Source organism: Podarcis muralis, chromosome 11, assembly GCF_964188315.1.
Source record: "Podarcis muralis chromosome 11, rPodMur119.hap1.1, whole genome shotgun sequence".
Classification (NCBI taxonomy): Eukaryota; Metazoa; Chordata; class Lepidosauria; order Squamata; family Lacertidae; genus Podarcis; species Podarcis muralis.
Window position 1 is genome coordinate 39,531,205 of NC_135665.1, and position 22,473 is coordinate 39,553,677.

The 22,473-nt window shown below is 42.5% G+C and overlaps 1 protein-coding gene across 2 annotated transcripts; it reads right to left on the reverse strand.

The window, feature by feature from the left end:
* Positions 1 to 528: 528 nt before the first annotated feature.
* Positions 529 to 21,487, reverse strand: LOC114606565 (centromere protein H). Of its 2 annotated transcripts, XM_077936317.1 has the most exons (11): positions 21,313 to 21,479; positions 19,762 to 19,817; positions 19,448 to 19,496; positions 18,326 to 18,400; positions 17,546 to 17,602; positions 14,502 to 14,565; positions 13,501 to 13,552; positions 11,464 to 11,627; positions 5,516 to 5,579; positions 4,916 to 5,118; positions 529 to 2,123 (listed from the first exon to the last, which is right to left on the reverse strand). In XM_077936317.1, the coding sequence occupies exons 1-11, from the start codon at positions 21,444 to 21,446 to the stop codon at positions 2,106 to 2,108; spliced, it is 936 nt and encodes a 311-aa protein (XP_077792443.1). In that variant the 5' UTR covers positions 21,447 to 21,479; the 3' UTR covers positions 529 to 2,105. The 2 variants fall into 2 exon arrangements, with proteins under 2 accessions (XP_077792443.1, XP_028604804.2); XM_028748971.2 differs by lacking the exons at positions 529 to 2,123; positions 4,916 to 5,118; positions 5,516 to 5,579 and adding an exon at positions 9,997 to 11,112 and having other exon boundaries at positions 21,313 to 21,487.
* Between the last annotated feature and the right edge of the window lie 986 nt (positions 21,488 to 22,473).

Sequence of the window (22,473 nt, forward strand, 5' to 3'; positions counted from 1 at the left end):
TCGAACTCAACACCTGGTTCTCATCCATGCTTGAAAATGAGTATTTAATATGGTATCAGCTTTCATGGACCACAATCCACTGCACTGGATCATATATAAATTGCAATCATAAGTTGGCAAGTATATGCACATAGTTTAGTGAAAACTATAGGGGAGTGAGCAAACTCCAGTGAACCTCAACCACTTTGCTCAAGCAGCTCCCTCTTTTCAAGTTCCCAAGTGCCAAGGCAGCCACTACACCTGACTACAACAGTAAAGGTAACATAATAAATGCATGTTTGGTTGCACACAAATGAATCTGAGAAAATATAAATGCAGCACAATGTGATACAAGTTTATTTACTCAGAAGCAAATTCCAAAAAATAAGTAGGCATGCACATCCTGATTGTTTTGTTGTTGTTGTTGTTTGGACTTACCAAACAAAAGATGCATTTATTACTCTATTTATTTTCAGGATTTATACCTTGCGGCTTTTTATTTAAGGCCACTTTGTAGATAAACCAAAGAGCAAAATAAGCATTTCAAAATTAACAGTTGCAGCTTTATTTGTAATCAACCCATCACATTTAGAAGATTCCACAATTTGATGTAGGTTGGAGCAGAACCCATCTTGTTCAAACGGAAATGTCATTTCATGATGACCAGGGAAGCAGATATCCTGCTACAATGTGGATGTGACCAGCATTTTATTTGCAAGGCGTGTTTATTGCCTTTCTTGGCAGATTTCATTCATGCATTTATTTTTAAGAAGTGCTATAGTTCAGTGGTAGCATGTATGCTTTGCATTTTAAAAAAGTTCCAGATTCAGTGTCTGGAAGCTGTATGCAATAGATGGGAAACCTCTTTACAATGAAATTTATACATAAATGGATCTCCCTATACTTCCAACACTTTCCACTTATAGAATTCTCACTTAAGAACACAGCTTTATCAATCCCTGCCCCTCTCCTCCCCCCCACTCAGAAACCATTTCCAGGGATCCTTGCAAACTTGGAAAAAAAGTTCCAGGCCTCAACTCTAACTGATGTTAGTAGCTTGAACTTATAATATATTTCTAAAGCACAAAGATGAGCAGGAGCAAGGTCAGGACGACATGGGTGCAGCAGGAGTGTCAAATTGATTGTATTGCTCCCAGCCATATAACTGGGTAGGCCTGACCTTACTATAGATAAGCAACAGTGACACTGGTGTTGGGAGGGTATCTCTGGCTACTATTATGTGTACTGATAGATGCCTCATTTCATTAAAATAAATGGGCACCTGAGCCTTCAGAAGATCCTCATTTCACATCACAACTGATGAGGATCACAGGAACAAAGTCCATTTTGAGACCAAAGGATAGTATCAATACTAAACTTGATTGATGAGTAGATGGTGCAAACATTTTAATTTCTTATTCTTTTGAGATTTCAAAAGAAAAACCTCTAGTCATTAGTATAACTTAGAGATACATTTTAAAACGAGTTCCTGCATATTTGGACTACATTTCATCTGACAAGCAGGCTGAGTGAGAGTAGTACCTACAAGTGGAATTGTCAAGAATGGAGGCCTGTATTTCTTTCCAAAAGAGCAGGCAGATAAGTTTGCCATAATATGTAACTGATGTTTAATAAATACAATTCATCCACTAACACCTGCAAGTTCTGTCTTGATACTGTCTCTTACATCCCCCACCCTTTAAAAATACTCTCCCAAAGGACATGATTGATGCTGTTGGAGAGAAGAAACAAATATTGCTTTCCTTCATGCCAGACAGGCATTACATGAACAGTGAAAACACCACGAGATTTTGCTGTTCTTCCTTAGTGTATCAACAACAGCTACAAAGGAGATAACAAAACCATTATTGCTAAGGAGAACAAATAAAATAAAATTTTAATTGTAGAGTTGTATAAAGTGGAGTCACAATTACTCAAAACAGAATGGTCTTCTGTTTTAGGACACCGCCACTTTCTGAAGAAGCATTTACCTTCTCATCCCTCATGAAATACCTTTAACAAAGCTATTTGCTTTTAGACTTTTATAACATTCGGAGAGTGAGGAAGGCCTTTGTTGTGAATATAAGAGTTTGTTGTACACCAGTAGCTAACCGGAGTCTTGTGCGTTATTCTGGACCTCCACGCTGTAAGAAAAAATATTGGTTATTTATCTTGCAACAGAAAGAAAAATCAATTCTTGCACTGATATCCATTTGCATTTGGATAAAGTGACTGATGTCTAACTTTATAGGGATATAAAGAATAACAGCAAGCCACACATAATTTTTCTGTTGCCATTTGGACTTTTCTGTAGTGTGCTATATCCCACTTTCTATTTACGGGTCCAGTAAATCAACTGCCTGCCTGTATTTCTGTATTTCTCAAAGCAATATAAATTTGAGTCCCTTGGGCCCAACCCACAGTTGTGCACTAAGTGTCCTCCCCCAAACACTGCAATCTTGAACATGAAACTATTTCATGTAATCCAGGAAGGTCATGTGGGATTTGGAGTAAAGTGTCATCAAAATGTGGATGACACCCATTGCTATTTCTCCTTTTTGTCCAAGCAAAGCAGCTGATGTTCCGAACAGCCATTTTAAGATAGGTGGTGGGAACACTTGGCTTTCCAGACATTGCTGAATTACAACTTCATCGTTCTGGGTGATGTGCTATTCTTGCTGGAATTCATGAGAGTAGTTCAGTGACATCTGGAAGGATAAAGGTTCTCCACACCTGCACAGGTAGTGAACCTGGGTTGAAACCAATGGAAGAAGTAATGAGCCAAGTTATGGATTGGTTACAGTACCATCAATTATATGATTTGTTTAAAACAGACTAAAAAATGGATTTTGGACCAAAGCTCACAGTTTGAAAGATAGTTACTATGGAATTAGGATAAATTATTGTCTAAAATATATAACATTGCTAGAATGGGAAACAAACCATGAGCTAGTTAAAGTTTCTATGACACACTGGGCAATGGATATAGGGCATAACATAGATTTAAACCTCTGGGAGAAACTCTGGAAGAATGATTTTCAATTCTCTGCATATTATACATTGAAAGAGAATTATATGAAAATGATTCATAGATGGTATTTAACTCTGAGTAGGTTGGCTAAGATGTATAAAGCAGAATCAGATACGTGCTGGAAATGTAAATAAATTGAAGGAACCTTTTTTCATATGTAGTGGATGTGTAACAAGGTTAAGGAATATTGGGAAATGATTTTCAATAAGTTGAAAAGAATGTTTAAAACAACTTTCCCAAAAAGACCTGAAGCATTTTTGTTAGGAATAGTTCGAACTGACGTTCCCAGATATCAGAGAAATCTATTAATGTATGCAACAATGGCGGCTTGAGTTTTGTTAGACCAAAGATGGAAAGTGAGGCAGGTTCCTGGTAAGGAAGATTGGCAAGATGATAGAATTTTCAGGTTTAACTTATAGATTACAAGAGCAAGAAGAATTTTTATTTAGAGAGGAGTGGAAATTTTTTGCTGATTCTTTAGAAAATAACTATGTACAACTGAAAATGGTGGCAGCATCAAGATAAACTCAACAGTGTGATTAATAATTGAATGATGTAAATTGGAGAATTGACTAAAATGGTTATAGTAAAATACGCAGAAATGAGAGATAAGTAAAATGAACCATGGAAGGAGAAGAAGGTATGTCAACTGATATATGGTATTGTATTAAATGTTTATTTTGAAATGTACAATTTGGAAATTTAATAAAAATTATAAATAATAATAAAAAGGTTCTCCACACCTGCAGTAATGTGATGGGTGGGAACTAATAAACTGGAGCTGAGTAAAGATAAGATACCTAGTGGTATCTTATCTGACGTTGAAGATGCTATCTTGTACTGTATGGGGTTGCACTCCTACAGGGATATTAGATGTAGAAGCTAGGGATACTGCATACTGAGATTGTTTTTCATAGTGCTAAGTACCTTTATGCCAGCTACTCACTCTCCTACACAAGTTGTCTATGCTTTAGTAACACAAAGGGCTGATTACCACAACACATTATATATGGAGCTGCCTTTGAAAATTTAAACTGGTTCATAATGCATACACCTGCTCTAAAGATCAACAGTGGCTTTCAGGCTGTTCCTGGGAACAATGCAAACTGCTGTTTTTAACATTTAAAGCCAGGCTGTCTAAGAGCAGGCTTCCACAATGTTTCACCCACTTCCATATCAACTGGCCTGGGAACTGATCGTCATAGCTACAACACAGAAAACATTAAAACTTGTTTTTATATATGCTGGAAGCTGCCCAGAGTGGCTGGGGCAACCCAGTCAGATGGGCAGGGTACAAATAATAGGTGATAATGATTATGATAATTGTGATACACAGTATATACAGGAACAGAAGACCAGGCCTCTGAATACCAGTTGCTGACAAACAATAATGAAAAAGAGCTATTGGTAACAGGTCCTTCTTGTGGACTATCCATAGGTCTCTAGTCTGATCCAGCAGAGTTTTTGGGTTTTAATCATCAGAAACTTTCTCTGGGTGCCCCAATTGGTGAAGTTTAGAAAAGGTTAGGAGGGGTCCCCTTCTGCAGTTGCACCCATCTGTGGAACTTCATCCCAAGAAAGATACACCTGGTGACCTAATTTTTTCTAGGCACTAGGCTGTCTTATTATCCAGGTTTTGACAGTTTGGTTTTTCACCTAATGCTTATTTTATTGTTTGGCTATGAGGCTGTTGGAACTGTTTCAATGCTGGCTATTGTTTTATCAACGCAGCACTAGATTGCAGACATTCCCATTGACTGCCCTAGGCTTTTATTTTGGAACTGTTTAAACTATTTCATTTAATGGCCACCTTGTGTCCAATTTATAAAAGAAAGGCAACATAATAGATATTTCAGTAAAACAAATGCAAAGAATAAATTATGTAGGAAATCTCTGGGACCTTACTTGGATATACTCCATCTCTTCCACCGACATGGGTTTCCTTCTATATTTTTGAGGTAACGTTTTTACTAATTCTGAAGTGTCAGGTGTGCCTTGAATTCTACTGGAGAATGAAATATTTGTAGATGGTGCCGACCCACCTCCTGCAGAGAGTTGTGAGGCTGAACCATGAGGCAGAGGCACTCTTGACTGTAGAGGCTCCTGTACTAAAGGAACAAGAGACAGGTTCTAAACCATTTACTTTAGCAAAAATATTCAGGAAACCCTAGATCATGAAGCATTTAGAGTAATAGCCATGTTATTCCGTTGCAGAAAAAACAACAAAAATAACTTTTTTTAAGTGAAAAGGGGAATTTTGGAATGGTATGTTCAAAGAAACAGCAAATGTCAGTTAACACCAATTTCTAGTCTAAGCAAAAGAAATATGGTGACTAAGGCTGCGATCCTATGCACTCTTACATGGAAGTAGGTCACATGGAATCCAATAAAACATACTTATAAATACACAAGCCTGGGATGGGATGGTATTATGGCAAACTTTTTCTAAACATTGCTGGATAAAATTAACAAGCATTTGTTAAAAGAGATAAAAGAGATACTTACTTGTAGGTTTGGGAGTACTTCTTCTGTCTGGAAACTTAATTAAGGGTGTATGTGGCTTCACTACCTAGAGTAAAACAGGTAAATGGAAGGCAATGTAAGATAACTAGGACAGCAATTCAATATACATATTCACATTTTCTTGCAAAGAAAAGGTGTAATCCACCAAGCATTGTTGCTAAATGGCATTTTAGTGGGGAGCCCAACCCAACTCCTTTTGGAACAGAACATTGGCAACAGCAACGGCTTCTGAGTAGAATGGGATACAATGCAAACTGGCTTGCTTGGGAGCAAAATACAAAGACATTTGAAGAGTTGAACAAAACCTATCATGTAAACTCTAGAAACACTACTCACTTATTCATTCACAATCTAATGCTATCCAAAGACAAATGAAACATAGCTGGTGGACTATTGTACTACACAAGGCAGCAGGTTTATCTGCATGGATAGTTAACAAGCACTAAGTACAAGGTCCAGTGGTCATGCTTGAATTAATTGCACAGATTTCTCCAGAAGTGTTTCTTTATCCATTATTATTTCTATTGCAGAGAAGAAAGGGTTTTTTTGTTCTGTTTACTGTTTGCCTAAGGGGTGGTCAGGAAGTATATCACTTGCTATCCTCATAGAATGTTGCTCACAAGTGGCAGTCTATAGCTGCCGTGATGTCTGAAATGTAGATTATTAGTTATATTCTGCAAGAGTAAAGTGTGTTGGAATAAGGGAAACCTGCATGACAGAAATATGATAGAAAAACTACCTTTTTCTAATTCCTTTTTAAAGCCATCTAAGAGCCAAACTAGTGGCACTAAAAGAATTATTAGCAATGATGTTTACAGGTGTTTTTTTTTTAAAAAAACCACAAGTTGGCATAACTTGTGGCAGTGAATTCCCTAAGTTAATGAATGCTTTGTGCACTATATATATATATATATATATATATATATATATATATATGGCTATCCCAGTTCTACTGCCAAAGATCAATTCCATGGGAAGACCTGAGTTCCAATATTATGAAAGAGGAAGAAAAAGTTATTTTGCACCCCAAACAATGCCTTTCCCTATACACCTTTTGCTTTTCCACCCTAAACTTAAGATGTACAAATATTTAAGTAAGGTGCTCTAGCCACCTTACTGCTAAAGGACAGAAAACTGCCAGTTATTTTGGTTATTATCACCATCCCACTCGCTGTGCCAAGCACTAAAAACGGACTGAACCACTTCTCTCCAAGTCACCAAACCAGCCAGAAATATTTTAAGGCATTGCCTGTGAGCAAAAACGGGGTCAAACTGCTCGTCAACATGTCCAGTCTAACAGTTTATTTTCATTTGTGTGTGTGTTTTTTTTAAGTGCCTCTCCCTCTTTTGCCAGGGGAACTGCAAACGCTGATATTTCACTCAACTCTTATTTATAGTTGACATGCTTGTCATTGACACGAGGGCTGAGACTTCCTAGAGAGACTTAATCCGGACTCAGCTTTGCAGGGCACAGAAGGATCTAATCCCGAGGCGATGAGGAAGATGATGGTGCATCGTAGGACAGCATTGCGACCCTGTTGCTTTGAGTTGGGACCCTCGGGGGCAAAGGCGGAGGACAGGCGAAGCGACCGGGAAAGGCTGCCCAATAAACCTCTGCCTCTCCCTCCGAAGCAGCCAAGGTGGCGAGGCCCCAGCCGAGCCGCTTTCTCGACTTCTTCTCCCGAGGTCGGCAGGCAGCGCATCCCCCCTCGACCGCCTTCCCTCCTGCGCTTTCTCCCCCTGCCCGCCCAAGGGCACCGGCCTCCGCTAGTCCCACGGGGCGAGGGACCCGCTTCCCCGCCGCCGGCCGCCGAAGCCTGGCCCAGAGGTGCGAGGCCCGGCCGTGCGCCAAGCCGGAGCGGGGTCTCCTGCGGCAGAAACGCCTTAAATGACTTACCTGAACGACCCTACTGGCGGCCGCCATCTTGCTGCCCATGGTGACCGCCCGCCCGGCCCAGGCAGGGGAAAGTGCGCGCCGACGGGGGCCGGGGCTTCCAGGAGGAGCGGGCGGCGGCCTAGCGAAGCGCCGCCCACGGAAGGGGCCTTGACGGCGACGCTCAGCGCACGGAGCGGATCCGTCGGGCGGCTTCGGTGAAAGAAAAGAGGCTGAGCGTCACACGCCGCGTTACTGAACTGCTCAGAGTTCAAGCGGACAAGCCTGGGCGGGCCCCTGACACTCGCTTTGTCTCATTTTGTCCTTAACAGCCGAGGGAAAAAAAATAAGTAAAAAGTTCCTACTGGGACAGGGAGAGTGTGTTTTGTTTTGCATTTCAATTGTTTTCATTAGTGCAAGGCAAGCTATTCTCTAGAAAGGATTGCTCTTATGCAGGCTTCCTCAAACTCTTCAGATGTTTTGAAACTACAATTCCCATCATCCTTGATCACTGCTCCTGCTAGCTAGGGATCATGGGAGTTATAGGCCAAAAACATCTGGAGGGCCATGGTTGAGGAAGCCTGGTCTTATGGATGGTGGGGGTGTCCTAAAGCTATCAAGAAACCAATAGCAATGGCCTGCTGGATTTATTTCCGTTGGGAACTTCTTCATATGAGCCCTGCTGGATCAGGCCCTTGGCCCAACTCAAGAAGCATCCTGGTCCCACAGTGGCCAACTAGGTACTGTTATGAGGAAAAAACCTGCTCCTTTTCCCTTATGGGGTACCCAAGAGCCCATACAGAGTCCTTTTGTAGGTTCTCTATTGGTAGAAAATAACAGAGACCAACCAGAGAATATTGAGAAGCAAAGCAGCTAGTAAGCCTCATCTTCATTAAACTGTTGCAACAGGGTCCTCACTCACCACATGCCGGAGGGAGGAGGAACCCAGAACAAAGGCCCTTATATAGACCTTTTAAACTGCCCACCCTCAAACTCCAGACCACCCCCCAGAAACATCATACATACATCACAGGGGGCGGTCTAAAACAGAATCCTGAGTGTGTTGTTTATCTCCTGTCTGGCAGGTTACCTGATTGCATTATCTGGGTTTTGGCCACTCTTTTATTATAACTACTTAATTCCTGAATCCAGGTCACATGCTCACCCTATCCACACCTTAAATGTGCCCTTAAGGCAGGATTGATGGGCACAGAGACATTTCCTCCCTCCTTGCAGAGAAACATTTGGTCAATTTGGGAGAGTCAAAATGGTTTCAGGACTGCCTTCCTGTACTGTTTCAGACATGTGGTTTATGTATTTGTGTATGTGTTTGTCTTGTACATTTAATTTACATATTTGAGACCTTAAATTCTTATAACAATACCTACGGCAAGTCCGCAAGCAGAACTGCTCTCTCCCATTCTGTACTATAGCTTCCACAGTGAAGGGGGGGGGGGGAGAGAGCAATAGCCATTATGGTTGGTAGCCTTCAGTAGGCTTTATCCTCCAAGGTTTGCCTAAATCAGGGGTAGGCAGCCAATTGCCTTCTCAATCCGGCCTGCAGACGGTTCGGGAACCAGTGTTTTTACATGAGCAGAATGTATGCTTTTATTTAAAATGTATCTCTGGGTTATTTGTGGGGCATAGGAATTCGTTCATCCCCCCCCCCAAAAAATATACCGTATTTTTCGCCCTATAGGACGCACTGTCCCATAAGGTGCACCTAGTTTTTTGGGGGGGAAATAAAGGGGGGGATTATTCCCCCCCCCCAGGCGTGGGGCTGGGGAAGCCCGAGCTTCCCCCGAACCCAGCCCCCAAACAGGCAGCTCTCTGCAAGCCGTGGGAGCCCAGCGCCGGGCTCCCGCTGCTTGCGGAGAGGTCCGCGAAGGCTGGACGTGCGGAGCTCAGCGCGCACAGGCTTCAGCATGCAGGCAACTCTCCGCAAGCAGCGGGAGCCCAGCGCTGGGCTCCCGCTGCTTGCGGAGAGGTGCGCAAAGCCTGGAGAGCGAGAGGGGTCAGTGCGCACCGACCCCTCTCGCTCCCCAGGCTTCAGCGAAAGCCTGCATTCGCCCCATAGGACGCACAAACATTTCCCCTTCATTTTTTGGGGGGAAAAAGTGCGTCCTATAGGGCGAAAAATACGGTAGTCTGGCCCACCACATGGTCCTTCTCCTTTAAACCATCTGGCTTGGTGGCCGTCGCTGCCTCTTGTGGGAGGAAATTCCATGGTTTTAAATATGTGCTGTGTGAAGAAGTACTTTCTTCTGTCTGTTCTGAATCTCCCAGCATTTAGCTCCATAGGATAGCTACAAGTCTAATGTTATGAGGAAGAAGAACTTGCCTTGATCCACTTTCTCCATGGCATTATCACATGCGTTTATATTATGTCACCTCTTGTTGTTGTTTAGTCATTTAGTCGTGTCCGACTCTTCGTGACCCCATGTCCTGGACAACTTAGTATTTTCAGCAAACATGGTCACGCCACTGCTCACTCCTAGCTCTAGATTGTTTATGAACAAGTTAAAAGCACAGGTCCAAAAGCCAGTCATTGGGGGACTCCACTTTTTACCTCCCTTCGTAGAACCATTCCTGATATTCAAGAGTTATTTATTTGATTTATATACCACCCTTCATCTGAAGACCACAGAATGGTTCACAACATAAAAATACAAAATGAAGATGCAAAATACACAATAAAAGCAAACCAAACCAATAACCATCCTTCCACAAGAGGGCCACATCTTATTCCCATGAGTGCTAAGCTTGTAAGAGGTTTGAACCCTCCAAACCATATAGGATAACACATAAAGCTATTTTATTTCACTGCAAACGCAGCCAATACTATGACATAACATGTATAAACAATACAAGAATTCTAACCTATGGTCATTCTACAGTAAGATTTCTCTACTCCTGTCCTTCCCTTCATTATGTTCCTCATTATTTTAGATTTTAAGTTCCTTGGAGTCAGTCATCTAACTTTTTAATGAAACACTTAAATGCACAATGTTACATGTATAATGATGGCACTGCAATAATAGCAGCAGCCAACTATTTAAATGCACAACAGTTAACTAAACATGCATAACATACCATTGTAGTGAAGTGGCTTTGGAAATCCATTGAATATAACAATCCATTGAATATAACAAAAATGTTCACAAAAATGATCCCTCAAAATGCTAAGCTGCTTTCCACTGTCACACATAAAAATGATGTGCTAGTTATAGGTGGTAAAGAAAGTCAAAATGTAAGCAAAGGCATTCCTGCCTTCCCAGCAGGAAATAAGATTTAAAAGGCAAACCTGTTGCTCTGTCTTCTCTGGAAATTGAGGAGGTGATGGGAAGAATGTTGCGGTTACAATACTCTCCGTTAATAACTCCTTCCATAAAACTGGAATGGTTCTTCCAAGGTAGAGCAAACAAATCTAGTCATTAAGTTAGGCAACATATTTTACAGCAGGAAGTTTTCAAGTCCATCTGTGCATCAATATAATTAAGCGCCACTGGAGTTATGATTATGAAAACACACCTCTTTGTCACAATAGCTTGACAGACTACTGCTTCTCCTCTGAATCAGCAAACCATAGAAAATGTACTGCTCTGCTGCTTCTTCACATTCTAGCCACATTTTTCTCCAGTTGCAGAACAATTTCCTTCAAAGCTGGATCTTCTGCCCAATTGACCTCACTTCCAATAATGAGATTCTGAAACAAAATCAGCTTGTTTAGTTTTTAAAGAAATACTTCAGATACTTCATGCTCCCAGTAGCAAATGGAACTCTCTTCAGGATGTCAATACTAAAAAAGGGGAAAAAATGTGGGCTGATAAAAGAAAGTGGTCACGCATCGTGCAAGTTATACGTTTGGTCATTCTCAATCTATGCACAGAAATGTTAATGTTTAATATATTAAACTGTCAATAGATCACAAAATTCCCCAATAAAAGTAGCTTTCTCATCAGTAAAGTCATTCTTGCTAGTAGGATATAAATTGACTCAATTTATATTTAGTACAGATCAAAATGATATAATCTGTCCTTCTCAGAGGCAGTTTTACCTGGAAGATGTTTTGAATCAATGTCGTCATCTCAATTTCCTTTTGCAGATTTCTACGGGCCTTCTTCAACATTTCACTCACTTCCATATTGTCCAGTTCCTCTTTTCGTTTCATTTTCATATTATGTATATCTGCCAGTTTGCAATCCATAGCTTGCTTTAGTGCTATTGAATTATGAGAAAAATATGAAACTATGAGCTTGATCATTTCCCAAATCCTAGTGCTAGAAGAGGCTTTGTAGTGAGTGATTTATGACACGGTTTTAAAATAAAGAAATACAGTTGTACCTTGGTTGTCGAACACCCTGGAACTCATAAGTTTTGGCTCCCAAACACTGCAAACCTGGAAGTGATTGTTCTGGTTTGTGAATGTTCTTTTGGAACCCGAACGTCCGACAAGGCTTCTGGGGCTTGATTGGCTGCAGGAGCTTCCTGCAGCCAATCAGAAGCCGTGATCTGGTTTTTGAACATTTTGGAAGTCAAACAGACTTCAGGAACGGATTCCATTCAAGTTCCAAGGTATGACTGTATGCCTCCATTCCACACACCATGCTTAAACCGTTAGAACTCTAAACACATGTAGTTTTATCCAATGCTGCTGCTTTGCGAGCAGAACAGACTTCCATCTGACATAATTTCAATTCCCTTTCCTTTTCCCCCCTCCTGCAGCCATCTGTGCACCCTCAAAAGCTGCTCCACAGGGTTGGGGGACCTTCCAGAGCAGATTTATGGGCATGCATAATATTAATACAACCAATTACAAGCTACAATACACTTAAAGAAGCTACTACAATCCAAGTATTGCATTTCAACACTGCTTGTAAAAAGTAGCAAGTCATCACGGAGTAGTGAACAAAAATCAAAGGTAAGTGATCTTACATAGTAATTGCAAACTTTGAGTGGAGAGTGCCTGGCTGTTTAGAAGCAAACTGGACCGAAGAAAAATCAAGGTACTGGTTTCTACATACTAAGGGGATACCCCGTGTATGCAGAAGTATATATTAAGTGTGCAAATAAAAACAAGCTCTGCTGATTCTACAAAAACTTAGTTTTGGAAGAAAGTGTGTACACATTAAGGCAGATCTGTGTGAGTGGGGGCAGCCAGGCCCACCTGCCCTGGGCATTGGAGGGCTAAGCTAGCCAAGGGGCCCTCCAGATATGCTGTAATGCCAAGAACGCCCTGTGACAGACCGGGGACTTATTGGGTGAAACCCCATGCCTGTCCATATGCACTGCAAGGCTTTGATAGTAAAATCTGGACCTGCGTTACTGCATACTAGGGTGTAGTGTCAGGTCAGATTAGGCGTTGGCCTGTCTCACAGACAAGCCTCCCGCCCTGGGCTTCTGACAAGCTCTGCATGGACCTGTATTAAGGCCGTAATATGGCTTAAGGTTCTTTTCTAAATGGGATCATGAAAATACAGTCCTACCTTGGGTTGAAGTCACTTCAAGTTAAGCCTTTTCGGGTTGTGCTCCGTGGTGACCCAGAAGTAACGGAGCGTGTTACTTTCAGGTTTTGCCGCTCGCGCATATGCTCAAAATGATGCCACGCGCATGGACGGAAGCGGCAAACCATGACCCCCCCCATAGACGGGCAGTCGTGGGTTGCGTTCGCTTCAGGATGTGAACGGGGCTCCGGAACAGATCCCGTTTGCATCCTGAGGTACCACTGTATGAGTAAAGCAAGCGGCAGTAATCATCCAGTAAAACCAGAATTGGAGTAGTTAACAGAAAACTTTGTGGGGATGCTTACCTATCTCTGTTATTGTTCTTGAATGCCCACAGAAAGAAACCTTAGCACCTGTGTAATTGCACACAATGGTACTGTGATGTGGGCTTTATACTGTTCTTGGGGCACCTTCCTTACCACACCCCTTTTGCACTAACCACCAGACTGACTATCCATGAGAATTTATAATGTGCACATCCATCATTGGGTGGAATGATAATGTTTCCAACACACTCTCATTTTCATGGCACACCACCTTTATAAGATACAAAAGGGAAACCGATATTTCACTACAGTTAAAAAACTTACATTGTCTTCTCTGCTTAACTTCATTCAATTTTTCTTCGAGTTCACGAGACTGCTATATTAAAAAAGCAGTTCATTAATATATTTTGTAAAAAATATCTAATCCGGTTGTCAGAGTAATACTTGTTGGCATCCTTCTACCTCGAGAGACAATGGAGTGCTCTTCCAGAGGTGAAGTCAAAACACTGAGTTAGCAGCACCAAAGTGACCTCCCTGGGGCATAAGCCTGAGCAGTGTGTATGGAAGTCCTGGGATGCCCAGATGACAAGACCGCCCCCTCTTGGCCTCGCTGCTGTGGTCCAAAGGAAAGCAGATAAATATATTTGGCACCAACTTGGCTGCAGGAGTTGCCAGAAGGTGGTGTGCAAGATGCCATCCAACCACCTTAAAGACTCCATTCCAGATTTGTGTAGGGTTTACTCCTTAGGATTTTCTTCTCCTGAAGATGTCCCACAAGGCAGTAGAGGTTTGGGATCAGTTTTCCTCCTCCTACATGGACTACCTTCCCAGATAAGCCCCATCTGCCCCTCACTTCTCTATACAGCCTGTGCACAAACCAACTTCTTGAACATTGGACCCACTATTGGTCTCATCCACTCAATCCACCGGAACCCGTCTTCACATATTCGGAAGTCCCTTATTCACTGAGGGTTTCAGACCCATTGGCTCCCCTCACCTGGTTTAGCTGGCCAGTCAAAGCCATTCCCGGGGTGTGGCTACTGTTGCATGCTGACAGCTTCTAGGAGCCACAGGTGCAGGGTGGGGACCAAAGGTGGACAAGCTACCCTGAAAAGAGCACAATGTGTCCCCCCCACTACCCCCCTGGCACCCCAAAGTAATACTGTAACTGTGAATATTAACTTTAGTACTTTTTTTTTAGGAGAAAGGGTAGTATGTAAACACAGTAACTTTTTAAAGTACAGCTACACTTTTATCTACCATGGGTTGCAAATATATCTTTTCTAGACAATGAGCCTTAACGTTTTAACAGAAAGGATACTTGCCTGCTTCAATTTAATTACTGCAGTACTAAGCATCATAATGTGTTTTATAGTCTCCCCGATCAACCTAATGAAAGCATAAACAGAAATCAGCATGACCCTGAGGCCCATACAGTCAAATCAAACTTATATGCAAATACACTTAAACAGATGCCTGATGCCCTTCTTCTAAGAAAAGCATATATAAGCACATATAAAGTTGTCTTATGTCAAGGAAGACCACTGGTCCACCTAGCGCAGTACTGTTTACACTGACTGGCAGTGGCTCTTCAGGGTTTCAGATAGGGGACATTCCCAGCAAAGCATGCAAAGCTCTACCACCGAACTACAGCCCTTTCTCTTTGGGATGGGGTGATTTGGAGAGAATATGCAGTGTTAGATTCAGCTGCTTAATTCTTTCCCTGGCTGTGGTTTTCTGCTGCAAATCCCTCCTTCCCACATTGTTCTTTTCCCTACAGAGTTTCAAATGTGTTTCCCACAGGGGGAGTTGCAGCAGAAAGCAGTGGCCAAAGATTAAGCAGCCCCCATACTGCTATTTCTCTCCAAATCATCCCATCCCAAAGTGGCTGGTATTTTTGTTGTGAATTTTGTGCGTAGCATTTCATTTGGTCCTTAGTTTACACCAGGGCTGTGGAACTCTTGAGTCTTCCAGGTGTTGGCCAATTCCCATCAACCGGGATGGTCGATAGTCAGGGATTATGGAAAATTACATTTCCCCTGCAATATGACCCAGCCTTGTATGTTTTACTGAACATACCATACAGTTTTATTCTGTATTTTATGTTATATCATATTGATATAATATGATATTATATCTTGCTTTGGTGCCTAGATATCTTTATGTTGAGTGGTGTAGAAACTGATTGACAAGTAAACAAACAAACAAACAAACAAACAAACAAACAAACAAACAAACAAACAAACAAACAAACGTAGTCTAACATCATCTGGAGGGCCACAGATTCCCCACCCTTGGTTTAAATCTATTCACAGACTCAATTTAAGTGAAGGCAGTTTGACTTCAATCCACCTTTCTCTAACAAAAAAAGTTGAAAACTGCCTGCACTGGATCAGGTCTAAAAGCCAGGTGATGGGGGTATTTCTAATGGCCAAATATTCATATATCAAGAGATCTGTTTTTGGCTTTTACTAGTACTTCTATGTGTGCATTATGCCAGTTAAGCATGCAACACACCTGGGCATCAAGATATTCATCTGCAGCAAGTTGCAAGCAGTGAAAAACAATAAAAAAGCAGGATTTAGAGAAAAAGTCTCAAAAGTACATGTTATGGCACCAGCACCTGTGCGTTGTAATGCAGATTTGGTCAAGTTCCTATGAAGCAAAGGGGCTGGAGCCATTTAAAAACCAGGGTGGGGACAACAGCATGCTAGACCGCCCACTTTTTTATTGTCCATGTTTCCCCCTCTACAGCTGTTTTCTTCCTAGGGGAGTTACTTTCACTGTTATGACTTCCCTGTGAGAAACATGTTATGGGGAGGTAAATGACATACCGGTAGGTGCTTACTCTAAGTGGACGCTGCCCAACAAACAAACAAACAACCAAAACCAAAAACAGCAGCTGCCTTCTAAAAAATCAGCAACAGCACAATTCTAAGGAACAGATTTGCTGAGATCACAGCTAATTTTAACCTGATTCTAGTTTTAAATTGTATCCCAGTTGTAGTTAAATGGAACCACAGTATGAGAATTTTACAAAGGACTAAAATACAGTGGTGCCCCGCAAGACGAACGCCGCTAGACGAAAGGGTTTTCCGTTTTGGAGGCGCTTCGCAAAACGAATTTCCCTATGGGCTTGCTTCGCAAGACGACAGCCCATAGGGAAATCTCCGGGACAGCGGGGAAGCGCAGCGCATCTTCCCCACTGTCCTCGGACCTCCTCCGAAGCCTGGCGGCCGGGCGGGAACACCGCCTCCCGCCGCCCGGCTTCGGAACGATGCTCCGAAGCCGGGCGGCAGGGCGGGAACACCTCCTCCCGCCGCCCGGCTTCGGAACGATGCTCCGAAGGGAAGGCAGGCGGGGGGGAGCAAAGACTTTCGCCCCCCGCCCGCCTTCAGAAGAGGTCCAGGACCTCTTATGAAGGCGGGCGGGGGGCGAAAATCTTTGCTCCCCCCCGCCTGCCTTCAAAAGCCGTCCGGGACAGCGGAGAAACGCGCTGCCTTTCTCCGCTCTCCCGGGAAGGCAGGCAGGGGGGATCAAAGACTTTCGCCCCCCCCGCCTTCAGAAGAGGTCCAGGACCTCTTATGAAGGCGGGCGGGGGGCGAAAATCTTTGCTCCCCCCCGCCTGCCTTCAAAAGCCGTCCGGGACAGCGGAGAAACGCGCTGCCTTTCTCCGCTCTCCCGGGAAGGCAGGCAGGGGGGAGCAAAGACTTTCGCCCCCCGCCCGCCTTCAGAAGAGGTCCAGGACCTCTTCTGAAGGCTGGCGGGGGCAAAAGTCTTTGTCCCCCCTGCCTGCCTTCCCAGGGGCTTTTAAATCGCCCCGGACGCGGAGAAGTCCTCTGCTGTCCCGGGGCGATTTTAAAATGCCGCCCGCCAGCATTTTAAGATCGCCCCGGACAGCGGAGAAGTCCTCCGCTGTCCTGGGGTTTTTTAAAATGCTGGGGGTGGAAAGAAAAGCCCTTGCCCCCCCCAGCCTTCAGAAGAGGTCGGGGGACAGACTGTCCCCGGACCTGGTCTGAAGGCGGTTTCCATAGGAACGCATTAATTGATTTTCAATGCATTCCTATGGGAAACCGTGCATCGCAAGACGAAAAACTCGCAAGACGAAGAGACTTGCGGAACGAATTAATTTCGTCTTGCGAGGCACCACTGTAGGGCATTGCAACAGCTGATTTAAACCAACTATAAGGGACTAGAAATTTCATCTAGGAATATCAGTTGTCTAACCAGAGTGCCTTTCTGAAATATTCTATTATCCACAGAAGCAGTATTTGCATATCAATTCCACAGTCATTAAACAAGCTACAAATATTCCTGTCAGTTAAATAATTCAGTTTAAAGAACTCCTTGGACTTTCAAATCCCCTTACTTTGAGTTGTCATCATTGTTCCTCAGCTTGGCTCTAAGTGCATCATTTACTTGCAACCTATACAGTTAAAAAGAAGACGAAAAGTAAGATGTGTTCTGAGGAAATGCATGACAGTATGTCTAGGACATTCATAGAAGAAATAAGAACTGGATTTTAAGATTATTTTTTTTCTGCTTTCATATACACATTTCCATGAACAGGTGATGCACCATAACCTACTAGCTAAACATTACAGATCACACCAGAGTACTATTTCAAAGATCAAGATGTATATAAAACTTTGTATAGTAAGGAACCTTGTGTTTGTATTTCTGAGGAAATTCCAATAATATATTTTATTTCAATTAGTAGTTAAGCTGTTTCATGTGCTAAATGTCATAGGTTTTATTTATATATTCACTAAACCATTAAACCATTTTTTAAAAAGAAGCAGACATATATGAAGTTCAATAGAAGGCAGCTGCAGAATAAAAAGTTGTCTAATGCTCAATTTTGTAAAGCATAAAAATTACTATTAAGTAATTTCACATATGTAACTTTGCTGCACAATCAAGCACTGAGTTGGATGCACAAGCCCATTAATTCCAGTGGATCTTAATTCCACATAACATTTGCTGGATTGTGGCTTGGATTTTTTAACTTCCATGTGGTAAGAATCTGACCAAACAAGCCATCCCTGTGGTAACAGACACAGTATATTTTCAATTCCTCCAATCTAGATTAGTTCTTCATTCATGTCCTATGTTATACTTCAACTTTTCAGAAAGATTGAATCTTTACCTTTGTAATGCCAAAGTTTTGTGTCTGTGTGATAGCTTCACTTCTTCCAATTCCCCTTCCAAGTCTTCTATTGTACTAAGAGCAAAAGAAAACTCAGGTAAACAGAAACCAAGGATCAAGTGATCTGAAACGTATATTTCTTAGAAGGTGATTCTTCTATCAAACTTTTCTAATTGGAGAAGTTTTAAACACATTTTCCTAGTTATTGATGTTTGAAAAGCAATATTGCTCTGCTCAGATATTGGTCCTTACTCTTTCTGCAAGTTGCATTGGGAACTTGGAGATGTAGAACAGCAAGTAGATATGTAATGCTAAAATTATTCATATAATGATATCTGCTCCTCCTCCGCATTTAATGTAACATCTGTGTTGCCAGCATTATTGGGTGGGAAAGCTTTCTGAGACCTTGCCGCACAAGCACGTAACTTGTTATTGGATTCTGCATTCAGCATACAGATTTCACCTTTCATTGAGAAATTAATCCAGTTTCTAGACCCCAAGGCTATGAAAAAAGGTTGGTGTGTGGACAATACAGGAGAAGGGATTGAGCAGAATTCCCCAGACAGGCAATGGAGTATTAACACCATGGACAGCTTGTTGCTCTTCTTGATTGCAAGGGGCAAACATACAAAATATGCAGACAACCATTTACACAATTTAAACTGGCCACGGAACTTCCAATTTATTTTTTTTAACATGGTCTGAGCACAATGAACAAAACCACAACAAGCCGCTTATCCCATTTACCTTGCTTTCACACACATTCCCTTGGAGATACATCCCACTGAAATAAGTAGAGTTTACTTTCAACTATGTCTGTTAAGGATAAACAATTTTAAAACTTGCCATTTAAACTCAGAAGCATAAAGATATTTTAGACACTTTTAAACACAAGCCTGATAGTTTATAAATACAACATTTTCAGTTATTTTGTTAAATCACAGATAATTCTGCAAATAGAAATGAACTAGAATATGCAACATGTAAAGAGATACAAGTCAATGCTTCATACCCATGTCCTCCTTACAAACATAACATTGCCATTAGCCCTTTGCCTTGGGGGGGGGGGGAACCATGGAAACATCATAGTAGCATATTCATTAATAAGTTATGATGACATACCACAGAATGGCCTTTTCATCAATAACTTGATCCGTAATGATTTCTTCATCTGTCACATAAAAGATGAATATGTTAGAAGTAACTGAAAAACACTTCCCCCCCCAAGAGGAACATGCCAATAGTATAGTAAGTTTCAAAACACCATTTCATAAGATTATAAAGAGAAATAAAGTCCTCAAGAGACCTCATCCGGGAATTTACTTTCTAAACAAGGGCTTATCAGATAACTTTACATGTTTGTACTGTGTTTTTTATGTAGCAATATATAAACATAAGAAAGTTTTTATTTTTCACAATGGTAGTCACACACTTACTTGCATTAACTGTTGCATTATATTCCAAAAGTTGTTGCTTTATTTGTTCTCTTACTCTACAAAGTAAAAAACAAATTGACAGAAAAAAATCAAGAGAATGGATCTGGTAGTAGTTTACAGAAAATTTATCTTGTTCACATATGAATTAATAGCATCCACCTTTTATCTGATACTGAAATCAAAGACAGTAGCATTCTGATCAGCATTTTAAAGAGGAGCTGGGTATGTCTTTAGAAAGACCCAATCTTCAGATGAAGGGCAGTATACAAATTTAATAATAATAAATTAACATCCCAAAAGAATCTTGCTTCTCCCATTACCACAACCTTGGATTCCTGAAGAAATCAGCTATGACACACTCTCTGCCATTGCAGCCTGCAGCCTCTCTCCCAACTTCTCATTCACATAACTGTATTTTCAACTATGACCTTTTACTTTGACCTACGGTAACTAATCAGGGAGGGAGGCCCACCCTTTTGGCCTCTGGCACAGAGCCATTCCCTTTGTTCTCTTAATGAATCATAATTAGCTGGCCTGGGCTCAAGCATAGTATACCACTTGAAACTCATAACCTATAATGTGAAGGTGTGTGGGTGCCATTGAGGTTGGTCTGGAAGCTGCGGCTAATGCAAAACACAATGGCTCAACTAGCTGTAATGTCAATACAGCTGGACAAAGCCCACTATAGCCTGGAACCATAATTCCTAAAATATACCGTAATCTTATCCCTTTATGCCCAGCCTATGACTGTACTCTGAAGGAGAGTGTTTGTTACAGATAACATATCCTCAGGAGGCCTGCTCCATGCAGTGTAGAAATTGGGGCTTTAGTGTGGCAGCACCTACTCTTTGGAACTCCCTCCCACTGCGAATCAGATGCTGCCTTTATAGTCTTTTGAAGACTTTTCTTTTCCCACGAGCCTCTTAAGGGTAGATTTTTGTTTTGCATTGGACCCGAAGTTGTTTTTTATGCATGTTTTCACCGTTAAATAGCTTCAGGACTTTTTTTTATTTCAGAAGCAAGAAATAAAAGCCACAGAATAATAAAGTTGGACAGGATCCTGAGGGTCATCTAGTCCAACCCGCTGCAAGGCAGGAATCCTGCCCACAGCTCAAACCACTAACCTTCTGGTTAACAGCCAGATGCACAGACCCGGGGACTTTAATAAATAACTAAATATGCACAATTAAGGTTTACATGCTTCCAATGCATTTCTTTCTAAATAATGTTATAGAGGTGGCATAGAAATTCAAATCCACCGTGATTTTTAACAGCAAATGCGGCAGTTTGGAGGGTGTGTGTGTTTGTGCGTGGGTGTTTGTATAGAGGGCAGGGGTGCCAACATGAATATTTTTTGGGGGGAGGCATAATCGATCACACGACGTGGCGCACGTTCACTCTTTGAATGGCAATGCCCATCAACTTGGGGGGGGCGGCCCCTTCAAATATTTTATGGGGGAGCGAAGGGCGTTGGCTCCTATGTGAGGGAGTGTGAGGGTTTCTCTGTGTGTTGAGACTCCGCCCGACACCAATACCCAGAGAGGGCCTGACCTTAAAAGCGACACCAGGTCCAGCTTCTCCTGTCCCTCCTCGCCCACGAGCCGTCGGGCTTCTTCGGACGTCTCTTCAACGAAGCCCTCGAGAGGAGCCGCCGCCGCCGCCGCCGCGCCCTCCCTTGTTTCCATCCCAAGCCAGGCCCGCTTCCCTCGCGCAACTCCCTCCCTCCCCTCTGTTTCAAAAGGCCCGCCGCCGCAGCCTTACGTCACGGTCCCGAGGGAGCGCGGCGATCGATTGCTCCAGCCTGAGATAAGCCGCACTCCCAGCTCCGAACGAAATCCGAAGACGCTCTACCTTCCGGCCTGGTGGGCCACGCCTCCCAGCTGCGATGGGCGTGCCGAAGAAAGCTCCTCTTCAAGGGGGCGGGGGGTCAAGTGCGTGGAGGGGGAAGAGAGTTTTTTTCGTGGGCCATCATTTTATTAATTACTACTACTACTATAGCGTTAGGTCCTCTCTCGCGCAGACACCCATAATAAAACAAAGAAAAATGGGTAAAGGAGGGCGGTTATAAACCAACTAAAACAAGGGGCGGGGCTTTAGGCTGCAATCCTGAACACATTTACACCTTGCATTTGGCGGAACTGGTGAATTTAGGCTTGCAGTGTTAGGATGAAAAAATAAAAAATTGTCCAGTAGCACCTTATGGACCAACTAAGTTTGTTCTGGGTACAGTGGTACCTCGGGTTACATACACTTCAGGTTACAGACTCCTCTAACCCAGAAATAGTACCTCAGGTTAAGAACTTTGCTTCAGGATGAGAACAGAAATTGTGCTCCAGCGGTGCAGCAGAAGCAGGAGGCCCCATTAGCTAAAGTGGTGCTTCAGGATAAGAACAGTTTCAGGTTAAGAACGGACCTCCAGAACGAATTAAGTTCTTAACCTGAGGTACCACTGTATAAGCTTTTGTGTGCATGCACACTTCAGATACAGTAAAGCAGAAGTCACCAGACCTCTATATTCTTTGGCGATCACTCCTAGCCGAGTAAGATTGTCTTCCATATACACGGTTTTAGCAATGAGTCCTTAAGTGCCTGTGGAGGCCAATTCTGGATCCACACATCCTTCCACAGTGGGGACGTTGGTTTCCGGACAGGAGTTGATCATGGTGTGGATTTGCCAAGCATAGACCTATATATAAGGGTAGGGTGATCGCT

Bases quoted from the DNA above. Each gene is read 5' to 3' on its own strand.
- LOC114606565 (XM_077936317.1), bottom strand. From the start codon at position 21,446: ATGGAAACAAGGGAGGGCGCGGCGGCGGCGGCGGCGGCTCCTCTCGAG. The intron at 19,818-21,312 runs GTCAGGCCCTCT...TTTACTTTGTAG, and splicing joins GACCTGGTGTCGCTTTTAAG to AGTAAGAGAACAAATAAAGC. The intron at 5,580-11,463 runs GTAAAACTGCCT...GTTTTACTCTAG, and splicing joins TGATTCAAAACATCTTCCAG to GTAGTGAAGCCACATACACC.